Source organism: Salvelinus fontinalis, chromosome 3, assembly GCF_029448725.1.
Source record: "Salvelinus fontinalis isolate EN_2023a chromosome 3, ASM2944872v1, whole genome shotgun sequence".
In the NCBI taxonomy this organism is placed as follows: Eukaryota; Metazoa; Chordata; class Actinopteri; order Salmoniformes; family Salmonidae; genus Salvelinus; species Salvelinus fontinalis.
The window spans coordinates 16,980,364-16,999,198 of record NC_074667.1 but is presented as its reverse complement, the minus strand read 5'-3'; the positions used below and the strand labels follow the sequence as shown (position 1 = coordinate 16,999,198).

General features: G+C 41.0%; 1 protein-coding gene across 10 annotated transcripts in view; it reads right to left on the bottom strand.

The window, feature by feature from the left end:
• Nucleotides 1-14,785, bottom strand: part of chd6 (chromodomain helicase DNA binding protein 6) — a 119,395-nt gene extending 104,610 nt beyond the window's left edge. For 5 of the 10 annotated variants that reach the window (XM_055907899.1, XM_055907909.1, XM_055907982.1 and 2 more), the window contains exons 1-2: nucleotides 13,842-14,102; nucleotides 12,750-12,799 (exon numbers count right to left, since the gene is read on the bottom strand). In XM_055907899.1, coding sequence (XP_055763874.1) covers nucleotides 12,750-12,799; nucleotides 13,842-13,911 — 120 coding nt within the window. In that variant the 5' untranslated portion in view covers nucleotides 13,912-14,102. The other 5 variants (XM_055907966.1, XM_055907936.1, XM_055907926.1 and 2 more) reach the window with 3 other exon arrangements.
• Nucleotides 14,786-18,835: the final 4,050 nt, after the last annotated feature.

The following is an 18,835-nucleotide window of genomic DNA, read 5'->3' as shown; positions in this document are numbered from 1 at the left end:
TGCAGCCGTCTTCATCGACCTGGCCAAGGCTTTCGACTCTGTCAATCACCATATTCTTATCGGCAGACTCAATAGCCTCGGTTTTTCTAATGACTGCCTTGCCTGGTTCACCAACTACTTTGCAGACAGAGTTCAGTGTGTCAAATCGGAGGGCATGTTGTCCGGTCCTCTGGCAGTCTCTATGGGGGTACCACAGGGTTCAATTCTCGGGCCGACTCTTTTCTCTGTATACATCAATGATGTTGCTCTTGCTGCGGGCGATTCCCTGATCCACCTCTACGCAGACGACACCATTCTGTATACTTCCGGCCCTTCCCTGGACACTGTGCTATCTAACCTCCAAATGAGCTTCAATGCCATACAACACTCCTTCCGTGGCCTCCAACTGCTCTTAAATGCTAGTAAAACCAAATGCATGCTTTTCAACCGTTCGCTGCCTGCACCCGCACGCCCGACTAGCATCACCACCCTGGACGGTTCCGACCTAGAATATGTGGACATCTATAAGTACCTAGGTGTCTGGCTAGACTGCAAACTCTCCTTCCAGACTCATATCAAACATCTCCAATCCAAAATCAAATCTAGAGTCGGCTTTCTATTCCGGAACAAAGCCTCCTTCACTCACGCCGCCAAACTTACCCTAGTAAAACTGACTATCCTACCGATCCTCGACTTCGGCGATGTCATCTACAAAATAGCTTCCAATACTCTACTCAGCAAACTGGATGCAGTTTATCACAGTGCCATCCGTTTTGTTACTAAAGCACCTTATACGACCCACCACTGCGACCTGTATGCCCTAGTCGGCTGGCCCTCGCTACATGTTCGTCGTCAGACCCACTGGCTCCAGGTCATCTACAAGGCTATGCTAGGTAAAGGGCCGCCTTATCTCAGTTCACTGGTCACGATGGCTACACCCACCCGTAGCACGCGCTCCAGCAGGTGTATCTCACTGATCATTCCTAAAGCCAAAACCTAATTTGGACGCCTTTCCTTCCAGTTCTCTGCTGCCTGCGACTGGAACGAATTGCAAAAATCTCTGAAGTTGGAGACTTTTATCTCCCTCAACAACTTTAAAAATCTGCTATCCGAGCAGCTAACCGATCGCTGCAGCTGTACATAGTCCATCTGTAAACTACCCACCCAATTTACCTACCTCACCCCCATACTGCTTTTATTTATTTACTTTTCTGCTCTTTTGCACACCAGTATCTCTTCTTGCACATGATCATCTGATGATTTATCACTCCAGTGTTAATCTGCTAAATTGTAATTATTCGATTTATTGCCTACCTCATGCCTTTTGCACACATTGTATATAGATTCTCTTTTTCCTACCATGTTATTGACTTGTTTATTGTTTACTCCATGTGTAACTCTGTGTTGTTGTCTGTTCACACTGCTATGCTTTATCTTGGCCAGGTCGCAGTTGCAAATGAGAACTTGTTCTCAACTAGCCTACCTGGTTAAATAAAGGTGAAATAAATAAAAAATAAAAATCTCCATAGCGCCGGCCATGTACCGACAAACCACAATATGACGTTTGGGTGTTTTGTCAACCAGTCTATTGCCTTTTACTGCACACCTAGTGCCAATTTTTAGAAGATTGGGTAAAATAAACAGACATCATGTTCACAGGAGTGTCTAGCTAGCACAATCAGTGCAGTGATGAGGTACAGGCTGCATAATTTGTGTTACTAGAGAAACATACATAAAGGACTACTAAACAGATGGTCCACAGACTGAATAGTTGATCATAAAAGTACAAAAATGTAAACTTTTGATGAGCTTGCAGCGAGATGAGATTATGTTTTCCACAAATTAGTCTTAAAGTACCTGTAAGGTTGTCTAAAAAAAATTGTTCTGTTCCTACACTTATAAACCTTGTTCCTCCAATTATCTTTCAAGAACGATATCAGGAGTATTTCGATTTATTCCATTGAGTAGACATACATAGTTCTCCTTATTACACTTTATTGTGAAATATCCAAGATGGCGTAGCAGTGCAGACGTGGTTTGTCGTTCTCTCGTGTACTTTTTGTATTTTTCTTTTTATAATTTCTTTTCAATCTCTTTTCCATTTTTAAATTAAATATATCTTCCGGTAACCCGCCTCACCCAATGTGATACGGATCAGCTATTTTTTTATAGACCTTATAGCCAGAACCTCCATCAGGAGCTAGCCATCAGAAGCTAACCAGCTAATTAGCTACTAGCTATTTAGTCATTGTCAGCCACTGCCAGCGGCCTTTACCCTCCACACAGACACCAGACGTTTTTTAGCCTGGATAATACTTGCCAGCCTGCTAGTATCAGACTGTTTTTTTCCACTACAACGCCGGATTCCTGCCGAAATCCCTGGACCATTACTCCTGATCATCACAGCTAGCTAGCTGCTACTGAGTGACCCTGCCCCGAAGCTAGCTCTGAGCCAGGCCGACCTCCCGGCCTACTCAGTGATCACTCGGCTACACAGCTGATGCCTCCCGGTCACTACCCCAACACAGCTAGAATCCACTACTCCACCGGATCCTTGCAGTAAGCTCTGCATCGGATCGTCGCTGTTAGCTAGCTGCCACCGATTGGCTATAGTGGCTAACGCTCCTGCCCCGAAGCTAGCACCCGTTAGCCGCATCTCTCGGCTAGCAAACTAAATTACTACAACTACAATACCTCTTTCACCATCTGGCCTGGACCCTTTGTCGACACGGCACCCCGCCGTGCCACCACGACTGGTCTGCCGACAGAACTTCATCCGCTGTGCCGTCAACCGGTCTTTGCCGGACGTCGGAGCAGATGCTTCTACTAACCCCGGCCTGCTAACTTTAAACGCTGTGTCTCCCGCGTGCTAGCGTAGTAATGACTACCTCGCGGCTTACCTGTTCCATCTATTGCTGTTCACTGGACCCTATGATCACTTGGCTACATAGCTGATGCCTGCTGGACTGTTCATTAATCACAGTACTCCATTTTGTTTATTTTTTTTGGTTTATCTGTCAGCCACAGCCTCGAATTCAGGCCCATGTAGTTAACCAACCCTCCCTGCCCATTCATCGCCATTTTACCTGTAGTTGCCGCTTTAGCTGATTAGCTGTTGTTGTCTTACCCGTTGTTGTTGTCTTAGCTAGATCTCCCAATCAACACCTGTGATTGCTTTATGCCACGCTTTATGTCTCTCTCAAATGTCAATATGCCTTGTATACTGTTGTTTAGCATAGTTATCATTGTTTTAGTTTACAGCGGAGCCCCTAGTCCCACTCAACATGCCTCAGATACCTCCTTTGTCGCACCTCCCACACGTGGTGACCTCACACAGCATAAATAGTGCATCCAGAGATGCAACCTCTCTTATCACCACCCAGTGCCTGGGTTTACCTCCACTGTGCCCACACCCCACCATACCCGTCTGTACATTATGCCCTGAATCTATTCTACCACGCCCAGAAATCTGCTCCTTTTATTCTCTGTCCCCAACGCACTAGATGACCGGTTTTAATAGCCTTTAGCCGTACCCTCATCCTATTCCTCCTCTGTTCCTCGGGTGATGTGGGGGTTAACCCAGACCCTGCGTTTCCCCAGGAACTCTCAATTGTTGTCTTCTGTAACTGAAAAAGCCTTGGTTTTATGCATGTTAACATCAGAAGCCTCCTCCCTAAGTTTGTTTTACTCACTGCTTTAGCACACTCTGATGTCCTTGCCGTGTCTGAATCCTGGCTTAGGAAGGCCACCAAGAATTCTGAGATTTCCATACCCAAATACAACATTTTCCGTCAAGATAGAACTGCCAAAGGGGGAGGAGTTGCAATCTACTCCAGAGATAGCCTGCAGAATTATGTCATACTTTCCAGGTCTATGCCCAAACAGTTCAAGCTTCTAATTTTAAAAATGAATCTCTCCAGAAATAAGTCTCTCACTGTTGCCGCCTGTTATAGACCCCCCTCAGCTCCCAGCTGTGCCCTGGACACCATATGTGAATTGATTGCCCCCCATCTATCTTCAGAGTTCGTTCTGTTATGTGACCTAAACTGGGATATGCTTAACACCCCGGCAGTCCTACAATCTAAGCTAGATGCCCTCAATCTCACACAAATCATCAAGGAACCCACCAGGTACAACCGTAAATATGTAAACATGGTCACCCTCCTGACCAACTTGCCCTCTAAATACATCTCTGCTGTCTTCAACCAGGATCTCAGCAATCACTGCCTCATTGCCTGCACTTGTAATGGGTTCGCGGTCAAACGACCACCCCCATCACTGTCAAATGCTCCCTAAAATACTTCAACGAGCAGGTCTTTCTAATTGGCCTGGCTCGGGTATCGTGGAAGGATATTGACCTCATCCCGTCAGTAGAGGAAACCTGGTTGTTTTTTAAAAAGTGCTTTCCTTACAATCTTAAATAAGCATGCCCCATTCAGAAAAAAATTGAACTAAGAACAGATATAGCCCCTGGTTCACTCGACTTGACTGCCCTTGACCAGCACAAAAACATCCTGTGGCGTTAGCGTCGAATATCCCCCGTGATATGCAACTTTTCAGAAAAGTCAGGAACCAATATACACAGTCAGTTAGGAAAGCAAAGACTAGCTTTTTCAAACAGAAATGTGCATCCTGTAGTACTAATCCCAAAACGTTTTGGGCCACTGTAAAGTCCATGGAGAATAAGAGCACCTCCTTCCAGTTGCCCACTGCACTGAGGCTAAGAAACTAAATAAATCAAATCAAAGTTAATTTGTCACGTGCGCCGAATACAACAGGTATACCTTAGTGAAATGCTTACTTACAGGCTCTAACCAATAGTGCAAAAATTATTAAATCTACGATAATTGAGAATTTCAAAAAGCATTTTTCTACGGCCATGCTTTCCACCTGGCTACCCCTACCTCGGCTAACAGCTCTGCACCCCCCGCAGCAACTTGCCCAAGTCGTCCCCCCTCCCCAATTCTCGGGCCGACACTCTTCTCTGTATATATCAATGATGTCGCTCTTGCTGCTGGTGATTCTCTGACCCACCTCTATGCAGACAACACCATTCTGTATACATCTGGCCCTTATTTGGACACTCTGTTAATCTGTCTGGGAACAGCAGAACCCCTCACCAACAGCCAAAGAAATTGCAGGGCGCAAAATTCAAACAGAAATCTCATAATTCACATTTCTCAAACATACAAGTATTAGACACCATTTTAAAAATAAACTTCTCGTTAATCCAACCACAGTATCCAATTTCAAAAAGGCTTTTCGGCGAAAGCACAACATATCATTATGTTAGGTCAGCACCTAGTCACAGAAAGCATAAAGCCATTTTCCAACCAAAGAGGAGTCACAAAAAGCAGAAATAGAGATAAAATTCATCACTAACCTTTCATATTCTTCATCAGATGACACTCCCGGAACAACATGTTACACAATGTCTTTACACAGCTCAACCACCCCCCATGTCAGTGTGACTCTTATAATAACCAATTCCAGTCAAAACAGACTATAACCCCACCTACCCTTTTTATAGTTGAAATACACTTGCTACTGTTTGTTCGATCAAGTTCATATCGAAAAACCTCAGTTTACATTTGGCTTTGCCTCCAAAACATCCCCTGAATTTGCAGAGCCACATCAATTTACAGAAATACTCATAATAAACTTTGTTAAACGATACAAGTATTATGCACAGAATTATAGATATACTTCTCCTTAATGCAACCGCTGTGTCAGATTTCAAAAAAGCTTTACGGAAAAAACTAACCATGCAATAATCTGAGTACGGCGCTCAGAGACCAAAACAAGCCAAATATATACCCGCCATGTTGCGGAGTCAACAAAAGTCAGAAATAGCATTATAAATATTCACTTACCTTTGATGATCTTCATCAGAATGCACTCTCGGGAATCCCATTTCCACAAAAAATGTTTGTTTTGTTCGATATAGTCCATAATTTATGTCCAAATACCTTCATTTTGTTCGCGTGTTCAGTCCAGTAATCCAAATTCATGACGCACAGGTCAGACGAAGTCAAACAATTCCATTACAGTTCGTAGAAACATGTCAAAAGATGTATAGAATCAATCCGTGCTTCTACACCTGCATTCTAGCTGTTTGGGGTTTTAGGCTGGGTCTCTGTACAGCACTTCGAGATATTAGCTGATGTACGAAGGGCTATATAAAATAAACTTGATTGATTTAGGATGTTTTTAACAGAAATCTTCAATAATGTTCCAACCGGAGAATTCCTTTGTCTTTAGAATTGCAATGGAACGCAGGTCGCTCTCACGTGAACGCGCGTGACCAGCTCATGCCATTCTGCCAGACCCCTGACTCATTCAGCTCCCATTCCCCCCTCCTTCACAGTAGAAGCATCAAACAAGGTTCTAAAGACTGTTGACATCTAGTGGAAGCCGTAGGAAGTGAAATATGACCCCATAGACACTCTATATTCGATAGGCAATGAGTTGAACAACTACAAACCTCAGATTTCCCACTTCCTGGTTGGAATTCTCAGGTTTTCGCATGCCATATGAGTTCTGTTATACTCACAGACATCATTCAAACAGTTTTAGAAATGTCAGAGTGTTTTCTATCCGATACTACTAATAATATGCATATATTCGTTTCTGGGCCAGAGTAGCAGGAAGTTTACTCTGAGCACACTTTTCTTCCGAACATGAAAATGCTGCACCCTATCCCAAACAGGTTAACAAACCTCTAAACGAGCTTCAATTTCATACAACACTCCTTCCATGGCCTCAAACTGCTCTTAAATGCTAGTATAACTAAATACATGCTCTTCAACCGATCGCTGCCCGTACCCACCCGCCCGACTTGCATCACTACTCTGGACGGTTCTGACTTAGAATATGTGGACAACTCCAAATGCCTAAGTGTCTGGTTAGACTGTAAACTCTCCTTCGAAACTCACATTAAGCATCTCCAATCCAAAATTTAACCCTCGTAAAACTGACTATCCTACCGATACTTGACTTTGGCGTTGTCATTTACAAAATAGCCTCCAACACTACTCAGCAAATTGGATGTAGTCCATCACAATGCCATCCGTTTTGTCACTAAAGCCCCATATACTACCCACCACTGCGACCTGCTTGCTCTCGTGGGCTGACCCTCGCTACATATCCGTCTCCAAACCCACTGGCTCCAGGTCATCTATAAGTCTTTGCTAAGTAAAGCCCCGCCTTATCTCAGCTCACTGGTAACCATAGCAACACCCACCTGTAGCACGCGCTCCAGCAGGTATATTTCACTGGTCATCCCCAAAGTCAACATCTCCTTTGGCCGCCTTTCCTTCCAGTTCTCTGCTGCCAATGACTGGAACGAATTGCAAAAGTCACTGAAGTTGGAGACTCATATCTCCCTCACTAACTATAAGCATCAGCTGCCAGAGCAGATACCGATCACTGCACCTGTACACAGCCCATCTGTAAATAGCCCACCCAACTACCTCATCCCCATATTGTTATTTTTTTTGCACTTGCTCTTTTGCACCCCGGTATCTCTACTTGCACATCTATCACTCCAGTGTTAATGCTAAATTGTAATTATTTCTTCACTATGGCCTATTTATTGCCTTACCTCCGTAATCTTACTACATTTGCACACACTGTATTTCGGTTTTTCTATTGTATTATTTACTGTACGTTCGAATGTGTAACTGTGTTGTATTTGTCACTGCTTTGCTTAATCTTGGCCAGGTAGCAGTTGTAAAAGAGAACTGGCCTACCTGGTTAAATAAAGGTGAAATAAATCAAATTAAATTGTAAAATATGCCTAAGTGTAATGTACTTGCATTAATCCATGCTAGTGTGTTGTGTAATGTTGCCACTTATGAATTACAATTCTAAAAGCAAAATAGCGTAGGGTTGGCCTCATTCCTGTTATTCTCATTGTGCAACATTTATTCAGCTAGAGGAAAATAGCAGTTCAATATAAAAGTGCTCCTTTATTAACTTCTCTAGGATAGGGGGTAGCATTTTCACGTTTGGATGAAAAGCATACCCAAATTCAACTGCCAGCTACTCATCCCCAGAAGATAAGATATGCATATTATTAGCAAAAAAACACTCGAGTCTCTAAAACTGTTTGAATCATGTCTGTGAGTATAACAGAACTAATTTAGCAGGCGAAACCCAGAGGACAAACCATTCAGATTTTCATTTTTTGGGGTCACTCTTTTCAATGGACTTTCATTGGGAATCCAGATTTCTAATTGACCTTCTTGCAGTTCCTACCGCTTCCACTGGATGTCAACAGTCTTTAGAAATTGGTTGAGGGTTTTTCCTTTGTGTAATGAAGAAGTACGGCCATCTTGAACGAGGGTCACTTGAAGTGTACTGTTTGTTAGAGGCGCGTGACCAGAAAGCTAGCTACAGTTTGTTTTAATCCTGTATTGAACACAGATCATCCCGTCTTCAATTTTATTGATTATTTACGTTAAAAAAATACCTAAAGTTGTATTACAAAAGTAGTTTGAAATGTTTTGGCAAAGTTTACAGGTAACTTTTGAGATATTTTGTAGTCACGTTGCACAAGTTGGAACCAGTGTTTTTCTGGATCAAATGCGCCAAATAAATGGACATTTTGGATATATAATCGACGGAGTTAATCGAACAAAAGGACCATTTGTGATGTTTATGGCACATATTGGAGCGCCAACAACAGAAGCTCGTCAAAGATAAGGCATGAATTATATTTTTATTTCTGCGTTTTGTGTCGCGCCTGCAGGGTTGAAATATGCTTCTCTCTCTTTGTTTACTCTGTTGCTATCCTCAAATAATAGCATTGTTTGCTTTCGCCGAAAAGCCTATTTGAACTCTGACATGTTGTAGCTTTAATTTGGTATCTTTCACGTGTGATTTAAGGAAAGTTAGATTTTTATAGTAATTTATTTGAATTTGGAGCTCTGCATTTTTACTGGCTTTTTGGCCATTTCCCAGAGAAGTTAAACCAATGTGTTTCGGCATTAAAGCATTCATCGTGGTGCATGTGTACAGGCAGAACAGGCCAAGTGTATAGTTCCAATTCTAAATGGGCATTTGCCCACATCACAGTCCAACAGGCCAAAACCAAGCGACAGTGCTCCATGAAGAAGTAAGCCCATCTTTCAGCCTGATCTAGCGTCCCCCGTCCCTACTCATCACCAGGGGCTACAGTAGATTTGTCCATACAAAGTGCAACATTTTCTGTCCGAGCCCTAATCATGATGTCCATTCCATGTTCTCGCTTTGTTTACAGCTGAAAACCCAATGAACAATGAATTGAAAAGAATTTAACTATATCGCCTAACTAACCATCTGGCATAGCAGGGGTGTGAAGAATGTCCTTGTCCTTCTAAGACATTCTTCTGAATGGGATATCTAGTCAAAGACAGTAGAGTAAGAAGAGGGGCAGAAACTGCTTCTCCAATAGAAATCCCCGATCAAGCTTGGCGATGTCATGGTGACTTTGGCTAGCTAACCTCGTGGGTAGGAACACATCATCGGGTCTAACATTCGTCTTGTGCAGGCCGTCAAATCAAAGGCACTCCTTCGATATATAGTTGTTTTTGACAAATGAAAACGTGTCAGTTCGTCACTTTCACTAAATTAGAGTAATAACATGTTCAACTACTTAAGACATTGGCTCAAATCTAGGATGTCCTTTTAGAAACTCTATGGTCAAGTCTCGAGAAGAGTCTAGTCCATTGAGGTAGCATGATGGTGGACCAGACACAAGCATGGACTTGTCAGAATCAGGTATGTGCCACTTTTGTCAACCTAACTAACATTTTCATTCTCGTTTCACCAAGTTTTATATCCTAATTGCAGGAAACTAGGCGTATGCCGCGGGTCACTACGTCACAAGAGACCCATTTGAACGTAACATTTGTTTTTTTGCGTTTTTAGACAGAAATGCCTTCTGGACCATGTGAACTTTCATGTGCCTTAATTACAGACTTGTATGACATCTGTAACTACGAATATAAAAAATTACGAGCCTAGTTGGTTTAGCCACAAAAAGACAGAAACCTTTCCGCTAGCCATGATTGGCTGAGATAATGAGTGGGCTGGACATGCCGAGAGATGAGTTTGGATTGGTCTGCCATATAGCACGCTTCTGTCTATTTGAGCTGGTCAGTATGTGTAGGTAATCCTGTCTAACGCAGCTTTTCTTTTTTTACTACTTAAGTGTTGCTCTCCAATTTCTGGAGGAGTTTTGAAATCAGTGGAATTTGAGTATGATAGCTAAGGAGAAAACACCTGTCTCCGGAATAGATCTTCCAACTAAGGGCAACCATGGCATCCGAGACAGTGAGAGACGTCCATCCATGATGTACACTACCGTTCAAAAGTTTGGGGTCACTTAGAAATGTACTTGTTTTTTAAAGAAAACCAGTTTAAAATAACATCAAAATTGATCAGAAATACAGTGTAGACATTGTTAATGTTGTAAATGACTACTGTAGCTGGAAACGGCTGATTTTTTATGGAATATCGACAAAGGCATACAGAGCCCCATTATCAGCAACCATCACTCCTGTGTTCCAATTGCAATTCTGTTTGCACAGCCGAAAACTGTTGTGCTGATTAAAGAAGCATTAAAACTGGCCTTCTTTAGACTAGTTGAGTATCTGGAACATCAGCATTTGTGGGTTCGATTACAGGCTCAAAATGGCCAGAAACAAAGAACTTTCTTCTGAAACTCGTCAGTCTATTCTTGTTCTGAGAAATGAAGGCTACTCCATGCGAGAAATTGCCAAGAAACTGAAGATCTCGTACAAGGCTGTGTACTACTCCCTTCACAGAACAGCGCAAACTGTCTCTAACCAGAATCGAAAGAGAAGAGCGGGAGACCCCGGTGCAGAACTGAGCAAGAGGACAAGTACATTAGAGTGTCTAGTTTGAGAAACAGACACCTCACAAGTCCTTAACTGGTAGCTTCATTAAATAGCACCCGCAAAACACTTTCTTCTAGGTAGAGTTCCTCTGTCCAGTGCCTGTGTTCTTTTGCCCATCTTAATCTTTTCTTTTTATTGGCCAATCTGAGATATGGCTTTTTCTTTGCAACTCTGCCTTGAAGGCCACACTTAAGAGGATGTGAATGATGCTGAATGGGTGTAGACAGAGAATAGCTCTCCAGTAGGCACTAAAAAATTCAAAGGCCATTTTCTCAAAAATGAAGTTACAAGTTCATCAACTTTCAAAGCAGAATTACTTTCCCATTGTTCCTCAAATGCAGTGAATGATATACAATTTTGTAGCTATGTGTCTCTGCTTTTATCCAATGTAAAAAACACAATTTCAAATTTTGCTACATAAAACCGAATCAAGGCGGTCGGTCACATATAATAATCCAGGAGTTACAGTAACTTGATGATGTGAGATTGATGAATAAATTGCAAGAGGCATTGCATTGTTGTGTAATGTTGTCAGTTACTAATTTTAATTCAATAAGCAAAATTGTTAAAGTTTGGCCACTTTCCTATTTATCTCATTGTACAATATTTATTCAGCCACCGAGGTAAATTCATGATTTTGGTTAATATTCTTTTGAAGAAACAACTCTGTAAATAAGCAGTATCATGGGAATTCCAGCAGCCACCTACCCTTCTCAACTTGTTGGTGTGATCATCTGCTCAGGATAAAAAATTGCGGGCATGCCAATGGCACGGTCTCCGACCAAACATTTTAGAGGCCCTACTCTTGGCCGCAGAGACAACATTTGCTTAAATCTACTTTCCTGCTATTCTACACATTTTGCCATGGGGCAGAAAAAGATTTACAGTTTAAAAGCTAATTTCCTACAATTGTACACATTTTGCCATGGCTTATGCAGTGTTCTTATGCTATCCATCTAAGTGACTCAAACATTATAACAAAATCAATGGGCCATGACATGACACTTTTGGAATGTTACAATTCTCCAGGACTGTCTAGTTTTTATTTTGGTGGTTGTTAGTTCTCAAAGATAAATATAGCACTCCAATATCTATATCTGGTTTTAGTTGTTTAAGTTTACATTGAAAATATGTTTTGCCATTCTGAAAAAAATATATATATATTTTCTGGGGTGGTGGCAACAATTTAAATTGTTTAAATGATTTACATGAACAAAAGGGGAAACACTGCACATTGATTCTGTTGGAGAATGGACTTGGAGCTGTCATAGTCAGATAACACACTTGATTAAAGGCTGATCCTTCACTTTGTTTGGTAAGGAATGGGACTATCGTTCAAGGAACAATGTGTATATCATCTACGAAATTACCATTGAACTGTAGGAAGTATTGCAAAATGTGGCTTTAAAACAAATAGCATCTATCATTACAGAATGGGTCTTCAAATAGGCCTATCACCATGGTTTAGAATGAAATCCTGCCATTAACAAGGCCCTCACGAACCAGCACCTCAGGCCCTGAGGACCCTAAGGCTAATGAACAGAGTGCTGTGTGTGGCCTGGGTTCAACATCGAACATGGACAACTCAGTGAGAAATGAGCAGAGACCAAGAGACTATACTCGTATTGTATGGTAACATGTGTGATGCGTCAGACACACAGGTCTGACTCATCCTTCAATTCCATCTGTGAAGGAACTTAGGATCATAAATATCGACCCACACACTATGGCAACTCAAGGCAGAATTGAGCTGAGTGGCAGTGCTATTCTTAATTTTTATATTTCAAGGTTGCTGAAGACATTTGTTTACAACTTAATATGCGTGTAAAGACACCAGACAACAATGTAGGTCAAAAAGATACAAACCTGTTTGTCCTTATTTTGTATCTTCATGTTTCTCTTCACCGTCGCTGCATCTATGACACAGAAATATATTTCTTTATTAAAGTGAAAAACAAAACACACTAACCTTAATATGACCTGGTATGACCTGGTATTTCTAGTTGACTAGTCCTGCAGAAAGTTCTTCTGCATCGAAGATCATTGATATTAGTCATCTTAAAATGGAAATTAAACACAGCTGATGGTAAAATACAATAAACAGGTGATCATTGGTTTGTCACATTTCTCCATCGATAGATTTTTGTTACACTACACCAGGCCTTTTTTGTGAGACATTAAATCTAGGCCTCCATGATTGGGCACCATGAATAATTACAATGTAATTACTGCAAGTCTAACTCATGTGTCAACTAGTCTAGGATATATGTGAAATAAAATGTGCAACTAAAAGTTAGACTCTTGTAAATTACAGCACAACACTTTGAAAGTAATGGGCCAAACTAGGAAACAAACTACCGGATTAAAATAACCACCAAATGCACTATAGCTTTCGAAATGAAGTTTGCCCTAAACTAAAATCAGACAAAAACGTATTCGCTCATAGCGAGCTCTTATTTTGGGATAGCTTTTTTGTTTATAAGTTAACAAAAGGAACCTTAAGTGGTGCAGGGGGCTATTTTACCTGTGCAACCAGGGTCTTTGTTTTCTGTTGCACAGAGGCGCACCTGGTGTAGATAGGCTACAATAAAATTCCATAGGAATAATTTACCTACCGTTGGGAACGTGCCTTTAATGGTAAGGACTTGTGCTGGCTATCATTAAGTAGTAGCCTATAGATCATAATTGCTACAAGTTGGCTGGCAAATTGATCGTTCTTATATGATTAAGACCGCGTTAATCATCAAAACATCTCCGACAAAAAAAAACACTACATCGGCGGGAACCGTGTCCTATTTATATTAGCAATCTATCGAGCTAGCCAGTCTGCTAACTCTAATGTCACTGCAATGATGTTATATATTCCAGTCCTTACACGTGTTAACACCCCCTTAAACTCCTCGCAGGGACACCGCCGCTACCCCTCAATAAGACCTCACCTACCCGGGCAACACTCACCAGTCAGGCCATCAGCTGCCGAACACTGGGTTTTACCCCCGCATTTATTTCCAAGGACACAAAACGCCATGACAGTTTAGAAAAATGCATACAAAATTTGAAGGGGGGTGGGAGACGGCGGAAAAAAACTCCGTACAATTTCTTAATCCTCTTAAAGCACAAGAGCAGAGGAGTTCATTCATGAGGGATGCACGAGTTCGAGACTCCACAACCATACCACAACACAAGACCCAGCAATACAACACAGAGTAAAAAAAAAAGTTAAAAAACCTACTTACCTAAAATGGCTACTGCTGCAGCCAAAATACAAACAGCTATTATTTGGTGAAGTTTAGCACTGGCCGCCTGCTACAACAGCCTAACCTTAATTGGACCCGTAACATTCTATTTTTCATTGGCTGCACCATAGCGCAGCTGGGTCGATGGATATTTCCATTGGTTCTCCAGCTGTCAAACAAGGAGTGCCGTTCTACGTTTGTCTGAGAGCTACATATTGCATATCTTTGCTATTTGGGATCACTGGGACGTCCATACCACCATAGAAATTGAAATTGTTAATGTTTAGGGTTATGGCTAGGTTATGTTTAAGGTAAGGGTAGGGGGTGAGGTTAGTGTTTAGGATATGGACGTCCCAATGATCCCATATAGCACTAACCCATATTGCAAGCACCATTGTGCACTTTTAGTTATTTGCGTTGATGTGCACCCTTTATGTGATTGGTTGTATAGTAGTAATTCGCTTACCATAAAACCGCACGAAAACCTCCTTTTTCGGCCATGAAAGTCACTCGGTTTTCGCTCCTTCGTTTAACACGTTTTTTTTCGTGGTCTTAATCTAATGGTTTCATTGCTGTACGGCTCTCCGGTGGTTTTATATTTCTTCTTCCTTGCATTCACCAATCATGGTGCTTTCGTTGAAGGAAAATAAATGTGACATTCCACGTCTTTGCTCATGTTTAATTTCCCGGATGTGAAATTTCCTGGATAATAAAGCGTTGGCATTCTTCAGTATTTAATCAGCAAAATGTATTTTGTTTCGGCAACTGCTGTGAAGTCTTCAGAGTTAGTGACACATTTTGTGAATCCCCATATGGGGTGGTTGGTTGTAGATTGCTGTGAGTTAAATCTACAAGTATCATTCAGTCATAACACGTTGTTTTGAAACATGTTTGCATAGGGACATATGTATAGTGAGGTGTCCTGGTTTACCTGGCTAATGCTCAGGTAGGTCACTGTCTAGTTTCTTAGCCTCCCCTTGCTGTAGGCTATGGTTTACTGTACAAGGGAGATATTCAGTGGCTTGGACAGTTCACCTCGATTATTGACTGTGACTTTCTCTTGGCTATGCTATAGAGTCAGGTGAATAAACCAGGTGAGTCAGGTGAGGTAAGATTATTTATAGCCCATGCCCCTCTTGACATCAGGTGGATAGTAAATTGAAGTCTGCAGTCCTATTCCAGCTTTCATCCTCCATTCTACTGGTATCCAGTAGCAAGCGCCCCCCCCCCCCACACACACACAAGCAACAAGACCCCTCAATTGTGTTGTTTGGTCTATAACCTGTTAATTCATATGCCTTGCGACCGTGATATATAGGCTTACAGGTCAAGACAATAAGAAGACACAGTGACAGGGTAAATTCAACCACACCTTTGTTTTATCACAAAACCGGATAGTAACCACTGTCCAGTGATGTCTACAAAGGACATTGAATGTACAGTAACAGACAGTTACTTGACCTACAGCATGATCAAGCAAGTTAATGTTTCTGACATTTTCGGACCACTAAAGAACTATTGATTTAGAAACACAGAGAGTTACCGCAAGTCGCAAAGAAAACAGGAGCTGCCTCCACTATTCCAGCGTTATTTTAATTTCAACATTTCAATATAGTCCAATCAACGTAAGCTAAATATGATGTGGCTGTCCATGGTTCCTATTTCTGTGTGTGGGCGCGTTCGTGCAAGTAGAAAAACATGTTGACTCAACCTACTTGTAGAGAAAAGCCAACGCCATCCTCCTCTCTTTCATGTTGACGAAATGGTCTATCACTCTGTCATACTTACACTCTTTTATTTGTTGTCCTAAGCTAGCTGGCTAAAATGCTTGCTCGATAGCCTAACTTCCATTCATGGGCAACGTTAGCTAGTTAACATTAGCATTCTACATCTAGCTACATATTGAACTTCCAATCTCTCTGGCCAGCGGCACAACAATGTATTAATTAATGGTTGGATCTGAACCACATGTCCAAATCTCTATCTCCATCCATGGATAATTTAGGAAAGGGACAATTTTAGCTAGCTGCCTAGCTAGCCACAGGAGGACAACAACACAACGAGATGCAACAATCCAAGTTTTTCTGTCAATGAAGTGTGCTCTCAATGGTATTTGATAGGAGTGATGTCAAAGCCAAGCTGGCTTCCCTTGACACTTTTTTTTTGATGCACCAGGACCATTCACAGTTGAGGTCACTAAGTTTAGCTCAATGCTGATGGGCACATTTTTTATGCATTTTTTGTCAAGTAAGGCCAGATGCTTGCTGACTTCCCTTGCATTCATGAAGGAAAATTATGAAACAGAGAGATAAAGATACATAATTTTTTTTATTTGTCCGTTTTTTGGGGAAGCCCCTTGGCATCCATGATCCAGCCACTGCTGATATCCCAAATCCTGGTACTGTAGCACATGACTAACTTCCTCAGGGATTCAATCAATCAAGCACCACATGCACCATTGGTACCAGGTTAACAATTGTGCTGAATTCTAGGCCTATCAGAAAGTATCCATTGTTAATGCATAACCACCTACTAACTAGATGAACTAAGTGGAAACAGTAGGTCTGTAAAATAAAGTGCTACCAACCTCCCCACACAGAAGCCCTTTCCCTAATGAGATGTCTCTTCTGAAAATAAATGACTTAATTTCCATCAAAGGATGCTGGAGTTATACAAAATTGCTTAATACAATCTTAAATATTGGGTAGCTGTTACAGAATGTCACTATAAGCATTGTTATTGTAACATTGTTACCACTTTTCATTATGTCACAATAAGCTTTGGTATTGTAACTTTGCTATAACTTTTCATAATGTAACAATAACTGTTATTTTAACATCTCTACCACTTTTCATGATATCACAATAAGCATGGTTATTGTTGTTGCCATTGTTCATCATGTCACAATAAACTTTAACATTGTTACCACTATTCAACATGTCACAATAAGCTTTGTTAATGTAACATTGTTACCACTTATGTCACAATAAGCGTTGTTATTGTAACATTGTTACCACCGTTCATCATGTCACAAACGTTGGTCTTTAATCAAACAGTGCTTCTTCTTGGTCACATAAAACGTGTTCTCGATGACTTACCTGGTTAATTAAGGCAAAAACAAGCTTGATATATAGGGCATTCATAAAGTATTCATAAGCACTACATAAATACTTCACAAATAATGTTGCCACCATTTATATACATGGTTGGGGAGTAATGGATTACATGTAATCCGTTACATGTAAGGCATTAGAAAAAAAACAGTAACTAATCGGTTACACTACCAGCAAAAAGATTGTAATAAGATTACAGATACTTTTGAAAAACTAGATGATTACTTTTAAATTCATAACGGATGTTTGCGTCAAAAAAATATTTGACACTTCTCTGTTTTCTCAATGACAATCAAATCAGCATTGAAAAAAGGCGCAAATTTAAGTTTGTTCCACCTGAGCGAGTCTGACCACAAGTCAGAGACCACTATGATGACACACCAAATGTGTTTGATGGATTGCTGGAAAAGAGCAAGATTAGGTTTTTGTAGGCTACAGTCCAAGCTATGTCTTCAAATGGTGTGACTGCTGTCGGCATCCAAAAATTATATATATATATATATATATATATATATATATATATATATATATATATATATATATATATATATATATATATATATATATATATATACAGTTGAAGTCAGAAGTTTACATACAGCTTAGCCAAATACATTTAAACTCAGTTTTTAACAATTCCTGACATGTAATCCTAGTAAAAAATTCCCTGTCGTAGGTCAGTTAGGATCACCACGTTATTTGAAGAATGTGAAATGTCAGAATAATAGTAGAGAGAATTATTTATTTCAGCTTTTATTTCTTTCATCACATTCCCAGTGGGTCAGAAGTTTACATACACTTTATGAGTATTTGGTAGCATAGCCTTTAAATTGTTTAACTGTGGGTCAAATGTTTCAGGAAGACTTCCACAAGACTCCCACAATAAGTTGGGTGAATTTTGGCCCATTCCTCCTGACAGAGCTGGTGTAACTGAGTCAGGATTGTAGGCTTCTTTGCTGGCACCCGCTTTTTCAGTTCTGCCCCCAAAAAATTCTGTAGGATTGAGGTCAGGGCTTTGTGATGGACACTCCAATACCTTGACTTTGTTGTCCTTAAGCCATTTTGCCACAACTTTGGAAGTATGCTTGGGGTCATTGTTAATTTGGAAGACCCATTTGCGACCAAGTTTTAATTTACTGACTGATGTCTTGAGATGTTGCTTCAAAATATCCACAATTTTCCTCCCTCATGATGCCATCTATTTTGTGAAGAGCACCAGACCCTCCTGCAGCAAAGCACCCCCACAACATGATGCTGCCGCCCCCGTGCTTCACGGTTGGGATGGTGTTCTTCGACTGGCAAGCATCCCTCTTTTTCCTCCAATCATAATGATGGTCATTATGCCCAAACAGTTCTATTTTTGTTTCATCAGACCAAAGGACATTTGTCCAAAAAGTACGATCTTTGTCCCCATGTGCTGTTGCAACCCGTAGTCTGGCTTTTTTATGGCAGTTTTGGAGCAGTGGCTTCTTCCTTGCTGAGCGGCTTTTCAGGTTATGTCAATATAAGACTCATTTTACTGTGGATATAGATACTTTTGTACCTGTTCCCTCCAGCATCTTCACAAGGTCCTTTGCTGTTGTTCTGGGATTGATTTGCATTT